The sequence below is a fragment of the Rhododendron vialii genome, chromosome 2a (assembly GCF_030253575.1).
Source record: "Rhododendron vialii isolate Sample 1 chromosome 2a, ASM3025357v1".
Taxonomy (NCBI): domain Eukaryota; kingdom Viridiplantae; phylum Streptophyta; class Magnoliopsida; order Ericales; family Ericaceae; genus Rhododendron; species Rhododendron vialii.
The window spans coordinates 44,934,575-44,952,632 of record NC_080558.1 but is presented as its reverse complement, the minus strand read 5'-3'; the positions used below and the strand labels follow the sequence as shown (position 1 = coordinate 44,952,632).

Below are 18,058 nucleotides of genomic sequence, written 5' to 3'. Positions count from 1 at the left end.
TAATAACTTCACGTTAAAATGGAGCACCATCAGTAAAAAAGAGAGCACGAATATCAATTTCCAAATAATAAATGGAAAAGCAAATTAACCATTTTTTAAAAATTGGCAAAAATGGGAAGATTGGATGAAAACTGTGAAGATTGGATCGAGCACCTATCATGATGCCCACTCGGTTTTTTTATAAAAATTATTAAACGGCTCAAATTTTTTCATACGGGTTCGTCGGGCTCAGATTTACAACGGCTCTGTTTTTTAAGTTATCAACGGAGTGAGTATATACATAGAGAGTCTTATTCACACAGCCGTTGTAAATGAGTTATTTACGGAGCTACACGATCTCACCCGTCCGTCTCGGAAATAACTGGTCTGGATTTTAAAAGAACTTTTTCATATTCTTCTCCGAAAAAAATTGTTTAAAATCCGGACCGTGTAAAACAATTTTGAACGACCCAGATTTACCTCCGTAACATTTATTTACTGAACAATCCGTAAATAAGTTTTGGAAAATGCTACATACAAAGAAGAATTGCCTTAAAATATCTTTAAAAATGATGTCATTGTGTGGGACCCACTCATCCAACCAAACTCATTGAATTTTCTTTTGTTTTATTCTCGGGCCAGGCCCTCATTCTCTCTCTCTCTCTCCTCTTCGTGTAAACCCTCCAAAAGGGAAGGGGGACCATCTGTCTTTTTCATTTTGGCGCTAAAGACTAAAGAGGGTTCCAAAATACTTCATTTTGCCGCCAAACAGGGCTCCAAAACAGTCCTCCTTCTGCTCTAAATTACCTCCTGCACTCACATGACTTGATCAAAAAACAACTTGATCGACAACGGCAAACTCAGGTATGTATCAATACTTTTAATTTTTTGTAGTTACTTTGCCTGGGCTCCATTACCCCTAACTTTTTTTTTTTGTATTTTTCAATTTGTGTGTTTTGTTCATCTCTTTTGAATTAACGCATCATATTCTTTGAATTAGTTATTCGTCTCGACAGAGAGTCACAAAAGTAAAAAACAACAACGATCAACCCTAAATAAAATGTTTCGAAAGGTAAAACAAAAAGATACCGGAAAAGTTGTTACTTTGCCTTGTTCCAGTTCATTCGGTGAAGATTGATTATTATTTTCCCCTCCCGCATAGCTGGAGACCACACTTAAGTTTCATATTTGTTAATGTTCATATGAAATAAAATATTCCCTTTCATTCTGGTCAAATAGGACCCACACTACACAAGGTCTCATATTTTTTTAATATGTAGTCTGAGAATCTAGTTTATTAATCTTTCGGATTTAAAAAATGGATGATTATGAGACTAAATCATTGTTTATGCTGCAATGTAGAGACAAAGAAATGTCTAGCGATTCAGATAGAGATTGGAAGAATATGAAGTTGAAGTTGATTTAGAGAAAACGTGCAATTAAGAAGAGAAAGTTGAGGACCCTAATGAAGAAGATAAAGATAAAGTTGAGGATCCTAAAGTGGGTATGGAATGTTAATTCAGTTGATGAGATGTATGGATATTACTCGAAATATGCCAGACAAAGTGGTTTTGTAGTGTTCAGAAGGAACTTGAAAAGAGGGGCTAATGGGGAGTTTAAGTGCGTAACACTTGCGTGTACCCGTTCTGGAAAGCCAAGGATAAGGACTAGCAATCCTGTGAAGCTCCGACCGCAAACAAAAATGGAATGCAAAGCTGCAGTTAATGCAGTCCTTTGCTCCAATGGAAGTTGGATGTTGAGTTCTTTTGTACTCGACCATAACCATGAGATGAGTCCAAGTAAATCTCGTTTTTTCAAATCCAATAATAGGGTCCTTAACCAATATGTGAAAAGGAGGCTTGAAATAAACGATGCGGCTGGGATAAGAATGAACAAGAATTTTGGTTCTCTTTTGTCAGAGGCAGGAGGGGAACATGAGAAGCTGCCATACTCAGAGAAGGATTGTTGGAATCGTGTTGAAAAGATCCGCCGTTTGCGTCTTGGAGAAGGAGATGCAAGTGCAATGTTGAAGTACTTTCAGAAAATGCAAGCTCATAATTCTAACTTTTTTTACTCAATAGACTTGAATGAAGAGGGTCGATTGCGGAACGTATTCTGGGCCGATGCAAGAAGTAGAGCCACATTCAAAGAGTTTAGTGATGTGGTTACTTTTGACACTACCTACTTGGTGAATAGATATGATATGTCTTTTGCTCCTTTCGTCGGGGTAAATCACCACGGACAATCTACATTGTTAGGTTGTGCACTCATCTCCAAGGAAGACACAAAGACGTTTACATGGCTATTCAACTGTTGGCTTACGTGTATGTCTGAATGCGCTCCTCCTACAATAATTACAGATCAAGACAAAGCAATGAAGAAGGCTATAGAGATTGTTTTCCCTAATACACGCCATTGGTGTTGTATATGGCATATCTTGAACAAGATTCTTGAAAAATTGAAAGGGTACAATGAATATGAAGACATCTCGATTCATATGCTAGAAGTAGTGTATGATTCATGGACGAAAGAAGAATTTGAAGAAAATTGGGGACATTTCATTGAGATGTACAAACTCGAAAACAATGAATGGTTACTTGGCTTGTTTGATGAGAGGGAACAATGGGTGCCTGTATTCGTAAATGATATATTTTGGGCAGGAATGTCAAGTACACAACGGAGTGAAGGTATGAATTCATTCTTTGATAGTTATATCAACTCAAAGACTACCTTACAACAATTTGTGGAGCAATATGAAAATGCTTTGGCAAAAAGGGTGGAGAAAGAAAATGAGGCAGATTCTAGTTCATTGAACTCCTACATCCCATGCTTCACTCAATATGAGTTGGAGGAACAATTTCAAAGGGCTTACACTCTTGCCAAATTTAAGGAGGTCCAAAATGAGTTGGTTGAGATGATTCACTGCAACTTGAATTTAAGTAAGGCAGGTGATGGTTTTTCCGAATATGAAGTACGGGAGGATGTGTTGTGTGGAAAAAAGAAAAAGCGGGTAATTTTCAAAGTTTGTTTTAAGGATAATGGTAGTGAAGTTAACTGTAATTGTCGTTTGTTCGAGTCTCGGGGTATACTGTGCAAGCATTGTATTATGGTGTTTCTGGAAAAGGGGATTGATCGGTTACCTGAAAAGTATATTTTGAAAAGATGAGACAAAATTGTAGAAAGATGTCACACTAAAGTTCGAATTAGCTATATATGACAAATCAGCTACCAAACCTGACGCACGCCGTTATGACAACATGTGCAATGAGTTCTTCGAGCTTGCGGAGTTAGCTCAAGATTCAGAGGAAAGGTATGAGAAAGTGTTGGAAATTGTACGAAGACTGAAAGGAGAGTTTAAAGAAGATGAAGTGGTACGTGGAAGCATTGGTTCAATCTCTGGTGAAAATGGAGGCAAGAAATTTTTGAAAAGATCACAAATGTAGTTGATCCCTTGGTTGCACAGAGGAAGGGACGACCACCAACTAAACGGAAGAAAGGCATGTTCGAAATTAAACAGAAAAAAGGAGGGGGAGCAAAGAAGAAAATAACAAGTGCTGAAAAAACTTTAGAGTCAAATATTTTCCAAAGCTTTCATACGTACCAGTCAAGTTCGCTTGTACAAGGTAATTCTTCATTCCAACCGAATATGCCTCAAGGAGGACTTTTTCCATGTCAGCCCAGTATACATCAAGCCATGCAACCATTTCAGGTATTTCCCTTTAATGTTTTCCTCTATGATATGCTTACTCTAACATACTTAAGATGGTATTTAATTTGTACTTGTTATTTTGATTAGGGTCAATATCAGTTCTCTCCATCTTGGAAGACAAGCGTTCAGGGATTCACTAATATGCTAAACACCATACGACCCCCTGAAGTTCAAAGAACTCCAAGATTCTATGATGGTTGAAATTCAAGATGCTAGATACCCCTTTTTTTGGCATGTTTTCTGGTTCCCACTCCTAAGATGGAGGAAGTTCAAAATGAGAATGATCTGTCTTTTGTATTTTGGGACTTTTAGTTTGCTCTGGCATCTAGAAATAGCACTTTTTTGCAAACTTACATGCCTTTTGTTGGCAACACATGTAGAACAATTTCTATGAGAAGATGAATTGTTGTGCCTTGCCATTCTACTTTGATTATGTTGTGCCATGTCATTCTGTTTTTTAGATTTTGCATTGGTGGAGGATAATTTCAGTTCATGTCTCTTTTCTTTTTACAGTAACGAAATGTGGTGGTAATTTTGATGGGGGCATAAATGAACTTATAACATCAGAATGCCAAAGCCAACTTACAACTCTTAACCTGGAAAAAAAGAGTACAAGTCATGCCAAAGCCAATTGAGAGCAGTACATCCACAAAGGCAACAAATGACAGATTCCATTTGGTTCACTACCAATATATCCAAACTGCTATGTTTCCCATTGGTTCACTACTAATATAGTGCAAATTCCATTTGGCGGACCAAGAGCAACAACTTGAAACAAGCACAGGCACTTTGTAAGAAAGAATTTGGAATTCATATTTCATTGAAAGAAAGAATCTGGAATTCTTAATACAACATTCCTACAGTCACTTTGTTTTAAAGTGTAACTGGTCTCTGTTCAACGCGACATTGTATCCAAAATTGCACAGTTCCTTTGAATGAGAATCTATCGGCAAGCCGGGGGATTTTGCTTCCCTCTACTGAATGTTTTAGAATAGCCTGTCACAGACAAAGGAAACTTCTTCAGAGCATTGGGACTGAGGGTAAGATCTATGTCGGCCAACTCAATGCCTTCAGAAGGGATTGCACTGCTGCAATAAAGCACCGCAACCGCAACATTTGAACCCGAGGTACCCCTTATCTTCCTAAAATGAACATCGCTGATCTTCACAAATGATGCCTGCCAAGATAATTTGATCAATAGCAGATTTACCAAGATATTCATTTGAAGATTGTTCTTGACGAAATTTTTCATATATAATCGTCAAATATGGAACCAGAAATACATAATTAGGGTTCAAACAAAAAAATCCCCAATTTCCCAAACCCTTTTTTTTTAGTTTGAACAAGTTATAGTGAAATTAAGGTAGAATCGACTGAAATTATAGGGTTATCGACAACCCACACAAAGAGAGACCATGGAATTTGTCGTCGCAATTTTCGCGTGCTGGTGTTGTTGTGCTTTTCGCGTGCTGTGGTATCACGAAGGGTTGGTCGCCGGCGGTGGTGGTGGCCGCCAGGAGTCGCCGGTGGTGGTGGTGAGAGTTGCCGGTGGTGGTCAAAATTAAAAAGTGGAAAACAGAATCACCCTTTGCCCTCTACAAGGTGTAGAGAGAGAATGAGGGCCTGACTAGAGAATAAAACAAAAGAAAATTTAATGACTTTGGTTGGGTGGGTGGGTGACTTCATCTTTTAAAGATATTTTAAGGGTCATTCTTGGCCATTCTTCTTTATACGTAGCATTTTACATAAGTTTTTTCTCGTGTACAGAACCTATAAACATCACTTCCCCCACTCACTCACACACACTCTCTCTCTCTCTCTGCACAATCAAGGCAAATGGGTTACCCCTATGGTTCCACGGAGTTCCGCCTCCCAAACCTACTCCTCCACACCCTCCTCCTCCCGGGTCTCATCGGCCACCTCATCTCCTCCCTCTTCCACCCTCTCGGTCTTTCCCATTACCTCCTCAACCCACAAACCCCTTCTTCACCCGCCCGACCCAACTCCCTCTCGGATCTGAACCCCCGTTCCCTATCCCGGTTCCAAGACCTACTACTCCCTGTGATGAAGTTCTCGGACCTGGTGGCGGACCACCCCCTGCCGCTGCCGCCGGAGGACTGCGCCGTGTGCCTGTGCGCTTTCGACGGTAGCGACGAGGTCCAGCGGCTGACGAATTGCCTGCACATTTTCCACCGGAGCTGTCTTGACCCGTGGATGGACGAAGAATTGTTCATTGCTCCTGGAGCATCATCACATGATTTACTCAGTTCATTTTCTACCACACATTGTGGTCGGCCCAGGATTTGTCCCCTTTGTCGGGCTCCACTTGTGCCCAGCTAGGTGTCGCAGGGACTAATGGTACGCTCAAAACTTTAAAACACAGTTACGGACCCAACTGTGTTGATTAATCATTGAAAAGAGTTTTCTTTTTGTTCATTAATCAATGCACAGCAAACAGTGTGTTATTTGTTTCGATCCAATTCTCTTAAATGCTATATTACTCTCTCTTTTTTCTTTTGTGAAAGAACAAGAAATTCATTCATAATGCATATTTTAGCTTATCGTGTGCATCTAATCAGGGCCGGCCCAATGTGGAGGCTCAAGAGGCGGCCGCTTTGGGCCTTCACATTTTGAGCCAAAAATGGGGCACCCCCTTCCTAGATAAGTATATATATTTTCTGTGTGTAATTATAATACAAATTCCTTTGATGGTTCAATGGTAAAGTGTTTGCTCTTTTACATTAGTTGCCTAGGTTCAAATCCTGGTAAAGGTATTTTTTTGTAGTGTCTTTTTGCCAAAAAAAATTTCCTCCGATCACACAAATTGGGGCTGCTGTAATTCAAACTTGAGTCTACTGAATATTATTGCAACTGTACAAGCCATTAAGACTAAAATATTTACCATGTTAAATAGTATGAGAGAAAATTATATATAGAAAAGTATTTTTGTTTATTATTTTTAAATTAAAAAATTTATGTAGAGCACTATTCCATCACTTGGCCTAGGGCATCCAAATACATTGGGCCGGCCCTGCATCTAATACAACTGTAAAAAGACATGCATCATAATCAAATGAAGGATAATGCACATGATAATTTCACATGATTTCACATGATGTGTGTATTCAATACAACAGTTATTTGTAACTTCCATCTCACATGATGTGTGTTGTAACGGACCATTCTTCCAGCAATTGAAACAAACAATCGGAGAATCCGATCCCTCACCTCTCTGCTCTCTCTCCCCAAAACACAAATCGAAGGCCTTTGAACTGTGGATCTCTTCAAAATCTCATCCAATTCTTCGGGACCACACTCTTGGGAACACCGAGTAAACGGAAAAATCCAACATAGTAGTCAAACATTATTCACATAGTACGGCAAAGGAGAGAAAGTAAGGAACACAGAAAAAATAAAAAAACATGTACTACATATTGGTACGTGTACAGCAAATAAGATCGAAGATGGAAAAATCTCACCAGAGTTAAATGGAAAATGCCAAATGGTGATCTCATTATGGTTATAAAATATAAATTTTGAAAAAAGAATAATCTATGGATGGGTAGAATCTCTTAGATGGGAATCTGTGAACATGATTTTCTGTTGGCCTAGCTAGGAATATGACTGAGGTGGTTTTTTTGCTGGATAGATGTAAATGGTTGATTTGTTTCTAATGAGAATTCCCGTTACCGTGTCAAAAAAAAAAAAAAAAGCTAGGAATATGAAAGGGAGCAATTCTTCCTGAATTCTGATTCCAATTATGGAATTCAACAATGGAAGTTGAATCCATAATTCCTTTGGGAAGTGGGGCAATCTCGTGAGAAGGAATCAGTAATTGATTTAAGTAGGATAACTACTTCCCAAATTATTCCTAGGGATTGGCCGGTTGGGAGAATCTTGCAGATTTTTTTTTAAATACTACAGTACTATTCTTGTTAATTGTGTTGTTTAATAGTCTTTCTTCACTATTAGTCGCGTCAAACAAGCTGGCGCTAGTCAAAGGGTTTTTGCCTCCAAAGTCCGCCTTTCCCCTTCATCCTCCACCCTCCACTTCCTTCCTCTGTCCTCTGGCAACTCCGGTCAAGTTGGGGTCGGATCTGGCATAGATATGGAGAAGGAATGACTTGGTTTTGTTCCTCCGGATAATAAGTTGTCAAATCTGGTGTTGAGGCTTCGACGACATAGTTTACTGCATGTGGTTTTCTCCTTTTTTCCCCTTTCTTTTCATTCTCTTTTCTGTTTGCAGGTGTGATTCCCCTTATGTGGGTCTTTCTCTCCTTCATAGGGCTTTCTCACCCTTCATGGGTGTCGTTTGTTTTCTTTGTTTGATAAACTTGGTGTGAGTTTTGTGAGAAGTTTTCGTAACTCTATGGCTCATTTTGTGGCCAAGAGTGTTGCGAGAGAGAGAGGGGAATTTGTAAGTGGAAATTCGCTCCCCCTGGCTTCTAGATCCTCTTCATGAGGATGGTGGTCTCCCTTGATGTACTGGTCTTTTTTCTGACAACGAATATTGGCCCACCTGGGTTTCGAGCTGTTAGTATACAAATGTTTTAGTTATAACAATCATTCTACTACTATTAATATTTTTACACAAACAAATGCACAAACACTCATACGAAGGTGTGGCCTCCACAAATACTGTACCACTAGTGTATGTAAAGCCCACGAACTTATGTGCGTGTGTTGTGTATTTGTTTAGCCAAGGCTTGTCGTTTTAGAATTTTCCTAGTTATAATTGTAAATGTTAAAATTTCACTTGTTTTTAAGGATTCAAATCCTCTTTATTGGTTTGTAAGTAAGGACAATCACATCAAAATTGTTGTGGGCTTGTTGGGCCTACCCAAGTAAAATTCCGATTATTTTTGGGTGTGAGAGTGGGTACTATGGCGCAAATCCTTGACATAACAACTGACACCATAAAGAGTGCCTCCAAAAGGGAAATCAAAACTTTGGTATTCCGGTTATGAGTTTGAGCAACGGGTGCACCACAGAGGTCTAGTGGCCGTGGGAACCAGATGGTTGAATCCTTCTGCCACCACAATGACTACAACTTTCACTTAAGGCCTCAACCTTTACTATTTTTGTGGTACTTTGACATTTGTGAAGTTCTCGGAAAAGAAACATAACCTAATTTAAAAAGATTGCAGCACCTTTGATATAAATCAGAAGAACTATAAATGAAATTCATTGACATAGTTTTTTATAGGTAAAGATTTGTCAAAATTTCGTGCCATTAAATTACAAGAATTAAAATCTCCAAATTAATTGATAGAAATATTGCCAATAATAACTGTGCGACAAGCCGACACCCATCAAAGGAGTCCCTAAACCAAACCCTCCCCATGGCATCTTCCAACATAAAATGACTAAGCGATAGGGGGTTCCACACATACAACAAGGTCTTCATCTTGTTTGAATCCTATATTTTCGTTGAAGTACTGGGCGATGACTCTTTTTGAATCCTATATTTTCTTTTCTTTTCTTAAACATCACCTTGTTTTGGATCAATAAGATGAACTTTTTTTCTTGTAGGAATTTACGAAAAATTAAATTATAAATGTTGCATTTTATTTATGTCATGCCATGGTATTTTTTTGTCGGTTAATTTTTATGTTAGATGCTTGGATTGATTTTTAGTCACCTGCTAATGCTATACTTGATAAATCTTAGAGCATGATGAAGTGGAGAAAATGGTCCACAACAAAACAAGAAGACGAAGCGGAAAAGGAAAATGCAGGAGAGGGAAATGGAAAATGAAGTGGAGGGAAAGAAAATTAATTGTTGTTGGACTTTCTTTTAGGAAATGTTGGAAAATATTTCATATTTGTTGCACCTTAACTTGTGCCCCATGAACACTTGTTAGCAGAACTGTCAAATGTGACTGCACAATACGGGGATTTCGTTCGGTTCCCATTAAGCTAGTAGTGCGACTGCACTATAGGATTTCCGGTTCCCATCAAACTAGTAGCTAGCATCGTAAAGACTGTCAAGTTTTTGGCCCTCAGATACCCTTCGTACCCTGAAAGAGACCATGTGACCAAAAAATAACAAGCCGTAGGGAAAAAATGGAACGGTTTTTAGACACACTATGTACAAAAGAAGACCCCAAATTGCAATATTTCTAGCTTAGAAGCTGAATGAGATCACCCAAAAAAGCTGCTTCAGAATAATCTTCCACTCAAACTTTGCAAATCCATATTTAAGTTCCAAATATGAATCCATATGCAATTGATCATAGACCAAAAAAAAAATTGGACGGAAAACAACCCACAATGAGGCTCCGTTCAGCTAAATAAGTCGATTAGCTTATTTTTTTTGTCCTTATACAATTTTTTTTCGTATTAGTTAGTTTTTCGTCAATTTTTTGGGGATTATTGCATCGTCACGACAAGAGGAATCTAAAAAGTAAAAAAAAATTACGATCGAAATCTAATTTTTTTGAATAAAGACAAAAATAGGCCAATAAGCCAATTTTTTCATCTTTATTCAAAAAAAATGTATTTCGATCATAATTTTTTACTTTTGTAGATTCCTAACGTCATGGTAGGCCTGTCAATGGACCGGATTCGATCCGGATCCGATCCGAAAAATCCGATCCGATCCGGATCCGAATCCGATAACATCGATCCGATAATCCGATAATCCGGATCCGGTAATTCAATACGGATCCGGGTCGGAACCGGGTCGGATCGGATTAAATCCGTTCTCAATCCGAATCCGAACTTTATTTTTTTTAAAAAAATAGTAAAATTTTTATTTTGAAAAAAAAAATGTTTAAGAAGTTGTATTTTTATTTTTATTTTTTATTTTAAATTTTTTAATTTTTTTTTTCTGAAAATAATTTTTTTTTGAAAAAAAAAATTGTATTTTTTTGAAAAAAATATTTTTTTTTGGCTAAAATTTTTGAAGTAAAAAAAGTTTCCGGATCGGATTCGGATTTTCGGATCGGATCCGGATTTTTCGGATTCGGATCCGGATTCTCACTATCGGATTTGAGTCTTATCGGATCCGGATCGGATTGTGTCTTATCGGATTCGGATCCGGATCCGGATCTGTCGGATCCGGATCGGATCCGGCCCATTGACAGGCCTACGTCATGGCGATGCAATAATTCCAAAAAAATTGACGAAAAACTAACAAATACAAAAAAAAAATTGAAAAAAGACAAAAAAATAAGCCAGTTAGCTTATTTAGCTGAATGGGGCCTTAAGAAAACCTAACCACAAACAGATCAGTTCGCTCCACCATCTTGCAAAAACAATTTAAGACAGAAGTGTCTGTTTCAATTATTGAATGATAGGTAAAATGGGTACCATCAACATGGCCATCGAACTTCTCGAGGTGAATTTGAGTTTTAGGTCAGTATGTTTGGTCAGATGTAAACAAAAGAATTCAATCATAAACAATGCATTTTGGGCATTTGTAAAATGAGGTTGGCTTATTTACGGAGGCTAGCTCCGTGATTCCCTTATTCACAGAGCCGTGCGATCTCAGCAGTCCGTTTCGACTTTAAACGGTCCGAATTTAAATGAAATCTTTTCGGGAAAAGAGTTAAACTCTTACCTAGAAAAGTTTCATTAACATCCGAACCGTCCAAAAATAGATGGTTGCAATTCATCTCCGTAAACAACTAGTATTCATGACGTTAAAAAGATTTTCTCTTGTAAAGTAATACTCCACTATAATTAAACAATCGATGTTATGTGACATCAGATATATTGATAATTGTTTATAATCCTGTCAATGGACCGAATCCGATCGATAAGACCCAAATTCGATAATACTCGAATCCGATAGTGATAATCCGGATCAGAAAACTTTTTTTACTTCAAAAATTTTAGCAAAAAAAATTTTATATTTTTAAAAAAAGTACAATTTTTTTAATTAAAATAAAAAATACAACTTCTTAAACATTTTTTTTCAAAATAAAAAAATTACTGTTTTTTAAAAAAAATTAAAAAAATAAAATTCGGATTCAGATCGATAACGGATTTAATCCAATCCGATCCAATCTGTATTTGAATTACCGGATTCAGATTATCGGATCGACGTTATCGAATTCGGATCGGAGATAGACCTAAATTTGTTTATTACCAACCTATGGATAATCTGACCAACCTGAAAACGTAATAAAAGAAATTAATTAGTACTCCGTACAAAATTAGTCCAGAAATAATCCATTACAAAAATAAATGAATATATAAACCTAGACCAAGTAGCGAAAAGTCTGAGGTTCCCGACGGGAAATCCCGACCGGATTCCCAACGGTCTGCCGGGCCCACTCCGGCCACCGGACGGCTGATCCGAGCCGTCCAAAAATTTTAAAAAAAAAATCAAATGGTCTACAACGAGAATCAATGGCATCCGACTTGTGTAGGTGGCCGATCCAAGCACTCCATTTTTGTTTGTATAAACACTCAAAAATGGAGTGCTTGGATCGGCCACCTACACAAGTCGGATGCTATTAATTCTCGCGCAAGCCCACTTGATTTTTTTTTAAAAAATTTTTAGATGGCTCGAATCAACCGTCCGGTGGCCAAAGTGGACCTGCATCGGAAATCCGATCGGGATTCCCCCCTTCGGGAACTGTAGCGCTGCTCGACCAAGTAGTGTGTTGCGTTTCTCATCACTGACGTCCCTTTGCATTTGTCAACATTGATTTCTTAAATAATCCTTTCTTTATCTGCTATATCGAGTTTTACAAGTTCGGTCCATACACGGTAATTTACTTCGACTTCAGTAAGATCCAATTTAAATCGATTATATCTTTTAATTTATAATATTTAACGTGATTTCGAAAACATTGTATTATAAAACTAAACGAGATTTATCAAACAATATCTATATTCGATATGAAATTCATTGCGGATTCAAAAATATAACCTTTTTTTAACCCGTTAGAATGAAACTATAGACAATTAAATCCGAACGGAGAGAGTACATTTTTTGTTGCAGTGACAACTTCAGGAGTAAATCTAAAGATACTTGCAAGTTCTTTGGAGGATAAAGTTTTGGGCTTCCCAATTATTGGGGGCCATTGACCCATGCCAACCACTTGATAATGCCCAATAATCAAAGCGTCCATTTGATTGACTGTGACTAGACTTAAGAGTCATAAATTGATGATGTTCTCCTTAGCTTTTTAGGTTTTTTTTTTTGACGTGTTGTTCGCCTTAGTTTTTTAGTTTTGTGTCAAATTTTGTGAATTATTAATTTATCTCGACAAGAGAAATCGAAAAAGTAAAATTTTTCTATTGTTACCTCGTATTTTTGGAAATAACTCAGATAATGCCCAAAAAATTTGGCTTTATCTTGGATATTTTTAAAAATATTTAGATAAAAGTCATAATTTTTTTTACTCTTCTGATCCGTCTTCAAAAATCCTCAAAAGTTTAACTCAAAACTAATAAACGCAAAATATGTTAGAGAGATGGGTATCAAGTATCAAAGGAAAATAACAGGATCGTGCAAAGAGTGATTGTCTGTTCAATGGGATTGGGAGTTACTGTAGTGTGGCAGCCGCACTACACCGTATGGTGCGATGGATCCGACCATTCATCTCGATATGAAGGGCTCGGATTTAATCTGAACTCCTACAAATTCGAGCCGTTCATTGTTCGGATGAAAATTCGAACTGTCTATTGCCGAGATGGATGGCCAGATTGACCGCACTATTGTGGCTGTGTTTTCACATGTTGACCCACACAGGCAAAAGCTGTCGGTGATAAGTCATTAAAATGGAAGTTAATTCATACCTCCTATCATGTTCAATAATGGATTAATTTACACATAAATAATAAATGGAAAAAGCAAATTAATAGCTGGAGATTCAGAATTTCAGATGTAGTTAATTATTAATATAGATATAACCACTCTGTGTTAATTAAGTATTGGTCGTGTAAGTTAATTTATGGTATTAATTCTGCCCCATTGGAGCATTTTCAGCCCTTAACTGAAATTCTTAACATAAGTAGAAATTAGAGTAAAAGCTCCTCTTGCTATGAACCGTTTCAAAGGACAAACTCAAATATAAGCACAAATTTGAGTTAAAAGCTTCAGTAATTGCATAGTTGTATATTACTAAGAGCGAGAAAAACCTTTAAAAAATTCGAGTAAAAATTTGAGTGTCTCTTGATATGTTTGAAAATCTGAGTTTGAGTCAATGACTGAAGTAAGTTCAGTGAACTTTCGTTCAGAATTTGATTCCGAGTCACTTAAAATAGATACGACATACTACCTCCATCCTAGAAAGATTGTACAGTCCCCAAAACGAGAGCTTAAAGTTGAATATATTTATCGAAAAAAATTCAAACATTTGGCTGATAGTTTCTAAATAACAGTAAGTTCTTTTAATTTATCAAAAAAAATTATTATTATTTTGTTTGGAAAATTATACTCCCTCCATCTCAATTTGTTCACTCATTACAAGAATTCTCCCATTTTTATTGACTCAAAGTCTTTTTTTTGGATTGAAAAGTGTTTAGATTTCCAAAAATACCCTTTAGAAAAGTACAATAACTTTAACTATTAATGTACTCAACTCAAAACTAAAGAGGTATAATTTGAAACTTTGCCCTTTTAGTGGTTTCTAATTATGAAAAATTACTCTCTCCGTCCTGATTTAATAGTTCCTAATTCAATTCTAACTGGATAAAAAATGAGTTATACGGAATATCTTTCAATTAGTAATGAATTTTATATTCTATATAGATCTTGTTTGATAGATCATAATTAATTCTATAAGACAATATTTTCAAAATTATATAAAATATTATAAATTACAAGATATAATAGATTGAAAAGTAACACGAATTTCCAAAAAGAACTACTAAATCTGGACTGAGGGAGTACAACAATTTGGGATAGCCCCAAAAAAACGTGAGCAAACAAAATAAGACGGAGGAAGTATTTTTCTAAGTTATCAACAGAAAGAGTATATACATGCAAAAAAACTTATTTATGGAAATAAGTTTTTACGGAAGTCAATCACGACTGTCCAAAAGTGTTTTGGATAATTCAGATAGAGGAATAATTTTTACCGATAGAAGATATTTTTTACTGATCAAAATTTAAAAATATATCTCAACTATTAATTACCAAAACGGACGACTACGATTGTACCATTCCGTGAATAACTTATTCACTCTCATATTCATAACCTGCAAACATCGCTACAAATCCAAATCAAACAATTCCCATACTCACCTCTCTCTCTCTCTCTCTCTCTCTCTCAAGCAATCAAAATTCAAAGCAAATGGGGTACCCCTTTGGTTCCACGGAGTTCCGCCTCCCAAACCTCCTCCTCCCGGGTCTCATCCGCCACCTCATCTCCTCCCTCTTCCACTCTCTCGGCCTTTCCCATTACGACCCACGAACCTCTTCACCCGCCCGACCCGACCCCCTCCCGGATCCGAACCCCCGTTCCCTATCCCGGTTCGAAGACCTACTACTCCCTATGATGAAGTTCTCGGACCTGGCGGAGGACCACCCCCCACCGCCTGAGGACTGCGCTGTGTGCCTGTGCGCTTTCAGCTGCTGCGACAAGGTCCGGCGGCTGCCAAATTGCCGGCACGTTTTCCACCAGAGCTGTCTTGACCCGTGGATGGACGAAGATTTATTCGTTGCTCCTGGGTCACCGTCTTTACTGAGTTCCTTTTCTACCACACATCGTGGTCGGCCCAGGACTTGCCCTCTCTGTCGGGCTCCAATTGTACCCGGCTAGAGGGTGTTGGCTGGGTCGGGGATTACGGATTTGTACAAAGAGTACTTGCCGGTTGCCATTGGTTTGTGGAAGCTAGCGACTAGTGCTACGCTAACACAGCTACGGACTCAACTTGGAACCGCACATGGATAGTGGACCTCCAAATGCAATGTGAGAAAGTTTGTATAACTATCTGGTTACAGGTATTTGTGATTGTAGCAAAAGTTTACGGATAGTGGGACTCGCAGATTTCATGTGAGAACGTTTTTAGTAGTAGAATGGTTTTGTGCTATGGCAAAGAGTTTTCTTTTTGTTCATCAATTAAACACAGCAAATAATGTTTTACTAGTATTTATTTGGATCCAATTCTCTTAAATGCTAGTATATTACTCTCTTTTTTCTTTTGGGACTTACCATGTGCATATCTAAATACAATTCTAAAAAGGCATGATATTGGTTTGGTAGTGAATAAAATGGGAAGCTAACTTTTTAAGAGTCTAATATCCATTGAATGGGTATTGGTTCCTGTAGATAAATTGGATTGAATGGGAGTGGTTGAGGTCGAACAAGAGATGGGTTGCAGATTAAGGCTCCGTTCTGTTAAAATTCTTATTTTTTAAATACTTATTTTCTGTTTTATGAAATATGTCATTCTCTCACAATACATTATCTTTAATTCAAAAAAATAAGTACTTATTTTTAGTTAGTGGATCACACCCTAAATGGCCATTCTCATTTACTTGTGCACATGTGTGTAGATCATAGTTTTAAATATCGGCCGATACGTACCGTATCGGCCGATACGTACCGGAATTTTCGGCTTCCGATACGGATATTGGCCGATATATCGGTGAGATTGAAATTCACAGGCGTATCGGCCGGTTCCCGATACGTATCGGTCCGTAACCGATATTTGGACCGATACGGCCGATACGGCCGATACGTATCGGTGCTGAAAAAAAAAAAGAAAAGCAAAAAACAAAAAACTCCTTCCACACAGCTTTTTTCACAGCTTTTTTGCAAAAATTTTGGATCTTGTCTTGGAAAATAAGTAAATGTGATAATTAAGCCAATGTTTGGGGTAAAAGTATATTTTTCAAGTTTTATACATGTTGCTGATGATTTTTAAAAATTCACGACCGCGACACCCGATTCCCGCGACGTATCACCGATATGTCCCGATACCGATATACCGCGACCGATACCGCGACGGCGACCGATACCGCGATTTAAAACTATGGTGTAGATGAGAGTTAGCAGTGAATTCTGCTTATATCTCGAAGGTTTCTTTGGAGGGTGGGGTTGCCGCCTCCACTCTCGCCTCCCTCACCTTCATCTACTAGACCCTTCGAGCTCCACCTTATCTCCGCCTCCACAATCCACCTTTCACCTCCATCCTCCGCCTTCTCCCTCCACTTCCTTTCTTTGTCCTTTGGCGGCTCCGGTCAAATTGGGGTCGGATCTGGTATAAATATGGAGAAGAGATAGCTTGGTTTTGCTCCTCCGGCAAATAGGTTGTCAAATCTGGCATGGCGGCTTAGGCAACATAGTTTACTACTGGTGGTTTTCTCCTTTTTTTTCTCCCTTCTTTTCGATCTCTTTTCTGTTTTCACATGTGATTCCCCTTAATTATGTGGATCTTTCTCCCCTTCATGGGACTTTCTCACCCTTTGTGGGTGTCATTTGGTTTCTTTATTTGATGAACTTGATGTGAGTTTTGCGAGAAGTGTTGGTAACTCTATGGCTCATTGTGTGGCCAAGAGTGCTGCGAGAGAGAGAATGGAATTTGTAAGTGGGAATTCTCTCCCCCGGCTTCTAGGTCCTCTTCATGGGTAAGTTGTGATGTTTAATTCTTGTTATTTTTAAATAGATGTTTAAACAATTGGGAATATAAGACAGAGATCCAAAACACTAACCAATTATTGGCCCACGTGGGTTTCGAGATGGCCCATACAAAGGTTTTAGTTATAACAATCATTCTGCTACTTAAAGGTGTGGTCTCCACAAAACACTGGACCACTGGACCACTAGTGTATGTAAAGCCCACGAACTAATGTGAGTGTATTGTGTATTTCTTTACGCAAATGTTTGTTGTTATAGAATTTTCCTACTTATAATTGAAAATGTTAAAATTTCACTAGGGTTTTCAGGAATTCAAATCCTCTATATCAGTTTGTAGGTAAGGACAATCACATCAAAATTGTTGTAGGCCGATTGGGCCTACCCTAGTATCTTGGGTTATGAATTTGAGCAACGGATGCACCATAGAGGTGTAGTGGCCATGGGAACCAGATGGTTGAATCCTTTCGCCACAATGACTACAACTTCCCCTTTAACCTTTACTATTTTGTGGTAATTTGACATTTATGAAGTTCTTGGAAAAGAAACATAACCTAAGAGCATCCACAGTGGTATAATCAAAACAAAAAGATTTATAAAGTTAGCAATATTTGCTCAAAAAGAACTCACATTGGAATAACCAAACTTAAAAATATCTTAGCAATTCATCAAATTTTGGCCCTTGAATAATCAAAACTACCAACCTTTTGTCAATAATCAAATTTAATTGTCTTCACATTTCCTTAATCAAGTACACCATCATTACAAAAAAAAAAACCTTCTTTCTTCCATTTTCTACATTTTTATAACAAAAATACTTTTAAAAACAG

The 18,058-nt window shown here is 37.7% G+C and overlaps 3 protein-coding genes and 1 long non-coding RNA gene across 4 annotated transcripts; 3 read left to right on the top strand and 1 right to left on the bottom strand.

Moving 5' to 3' along the window:
- Positions 1 to 1,444: 1,444 nt before the first annotated feature.
- Positions 1,445 to 3,145, top strand: LOC131317590 (protein FAR-RED IMPAIRED RESPONSE 1-like). The gene has a single exon (XM_058347127.1). The coding sequence runs from the start codon at positions 1,445 to 1,447 to the stop codon at positions 3,143 to 3,145; it is 1,701 nt and encodes a 566-aa protein (XP_058203110.1).
- A 1,331-nt stretch (positions 3,146 to 4,476) lies between these two features.
- On the bottom strand, positions 4,477 to 5,344 carry LOC131314766 (uncharacterized). The gene is made up of 2 exons (XR_009196513.1): positions 5,103 to 5,344; positions 4,477 to 4,865 (listed from the first exon to the last, which is right to left on the bottom strand). It is a non-coding gene; the product is annotated as an uncharacterized LOC131314766 (long non-coding RNA).
- A 78-nt stretch (positions 5,345 to 5,422) lies between these two features.
- LOC131314747 (brassinosteroid-responsive RING protein 1-like) lies at positions 5,423 to 6,205 on the top strand. Its single transcript, XM_058343595.1, has one exon. It carries the CDS (start codon positions 5,525 to 5,527, stop codon positions 6,026 to 6,028), a length of 504 nt encoding a protein of 167 aa, XP_058199578.1. The 5' UTR covers positions 5,423 to 5,524; the 3' UTR covers positions 6,029 to 6,205.
- An 8,648-nt stretch (positions 6,206 to 14,853) lies between these two features.
- Positions 14,854 to 15,765, top strand: LOC131314756 (brassinosteroid-responsive RING protein 1-like). Its single transcript, XM_058343606.1, has one exon. The coding sequence runs from the start codon at positions 14,943 to 14,945 to the stop codon at positions 15,408 to 15,410; it is 468 nt and encodes a 155-aa protein (XP_058199589.1). The 5' UTR covers positions 14,854 to 14,942; the 3' UTR covers positions 15,411 to 15,765.
- The last annotated feature ends 2,293 nt before the right edge of the window (positions 15,766 to 18,058 follow it).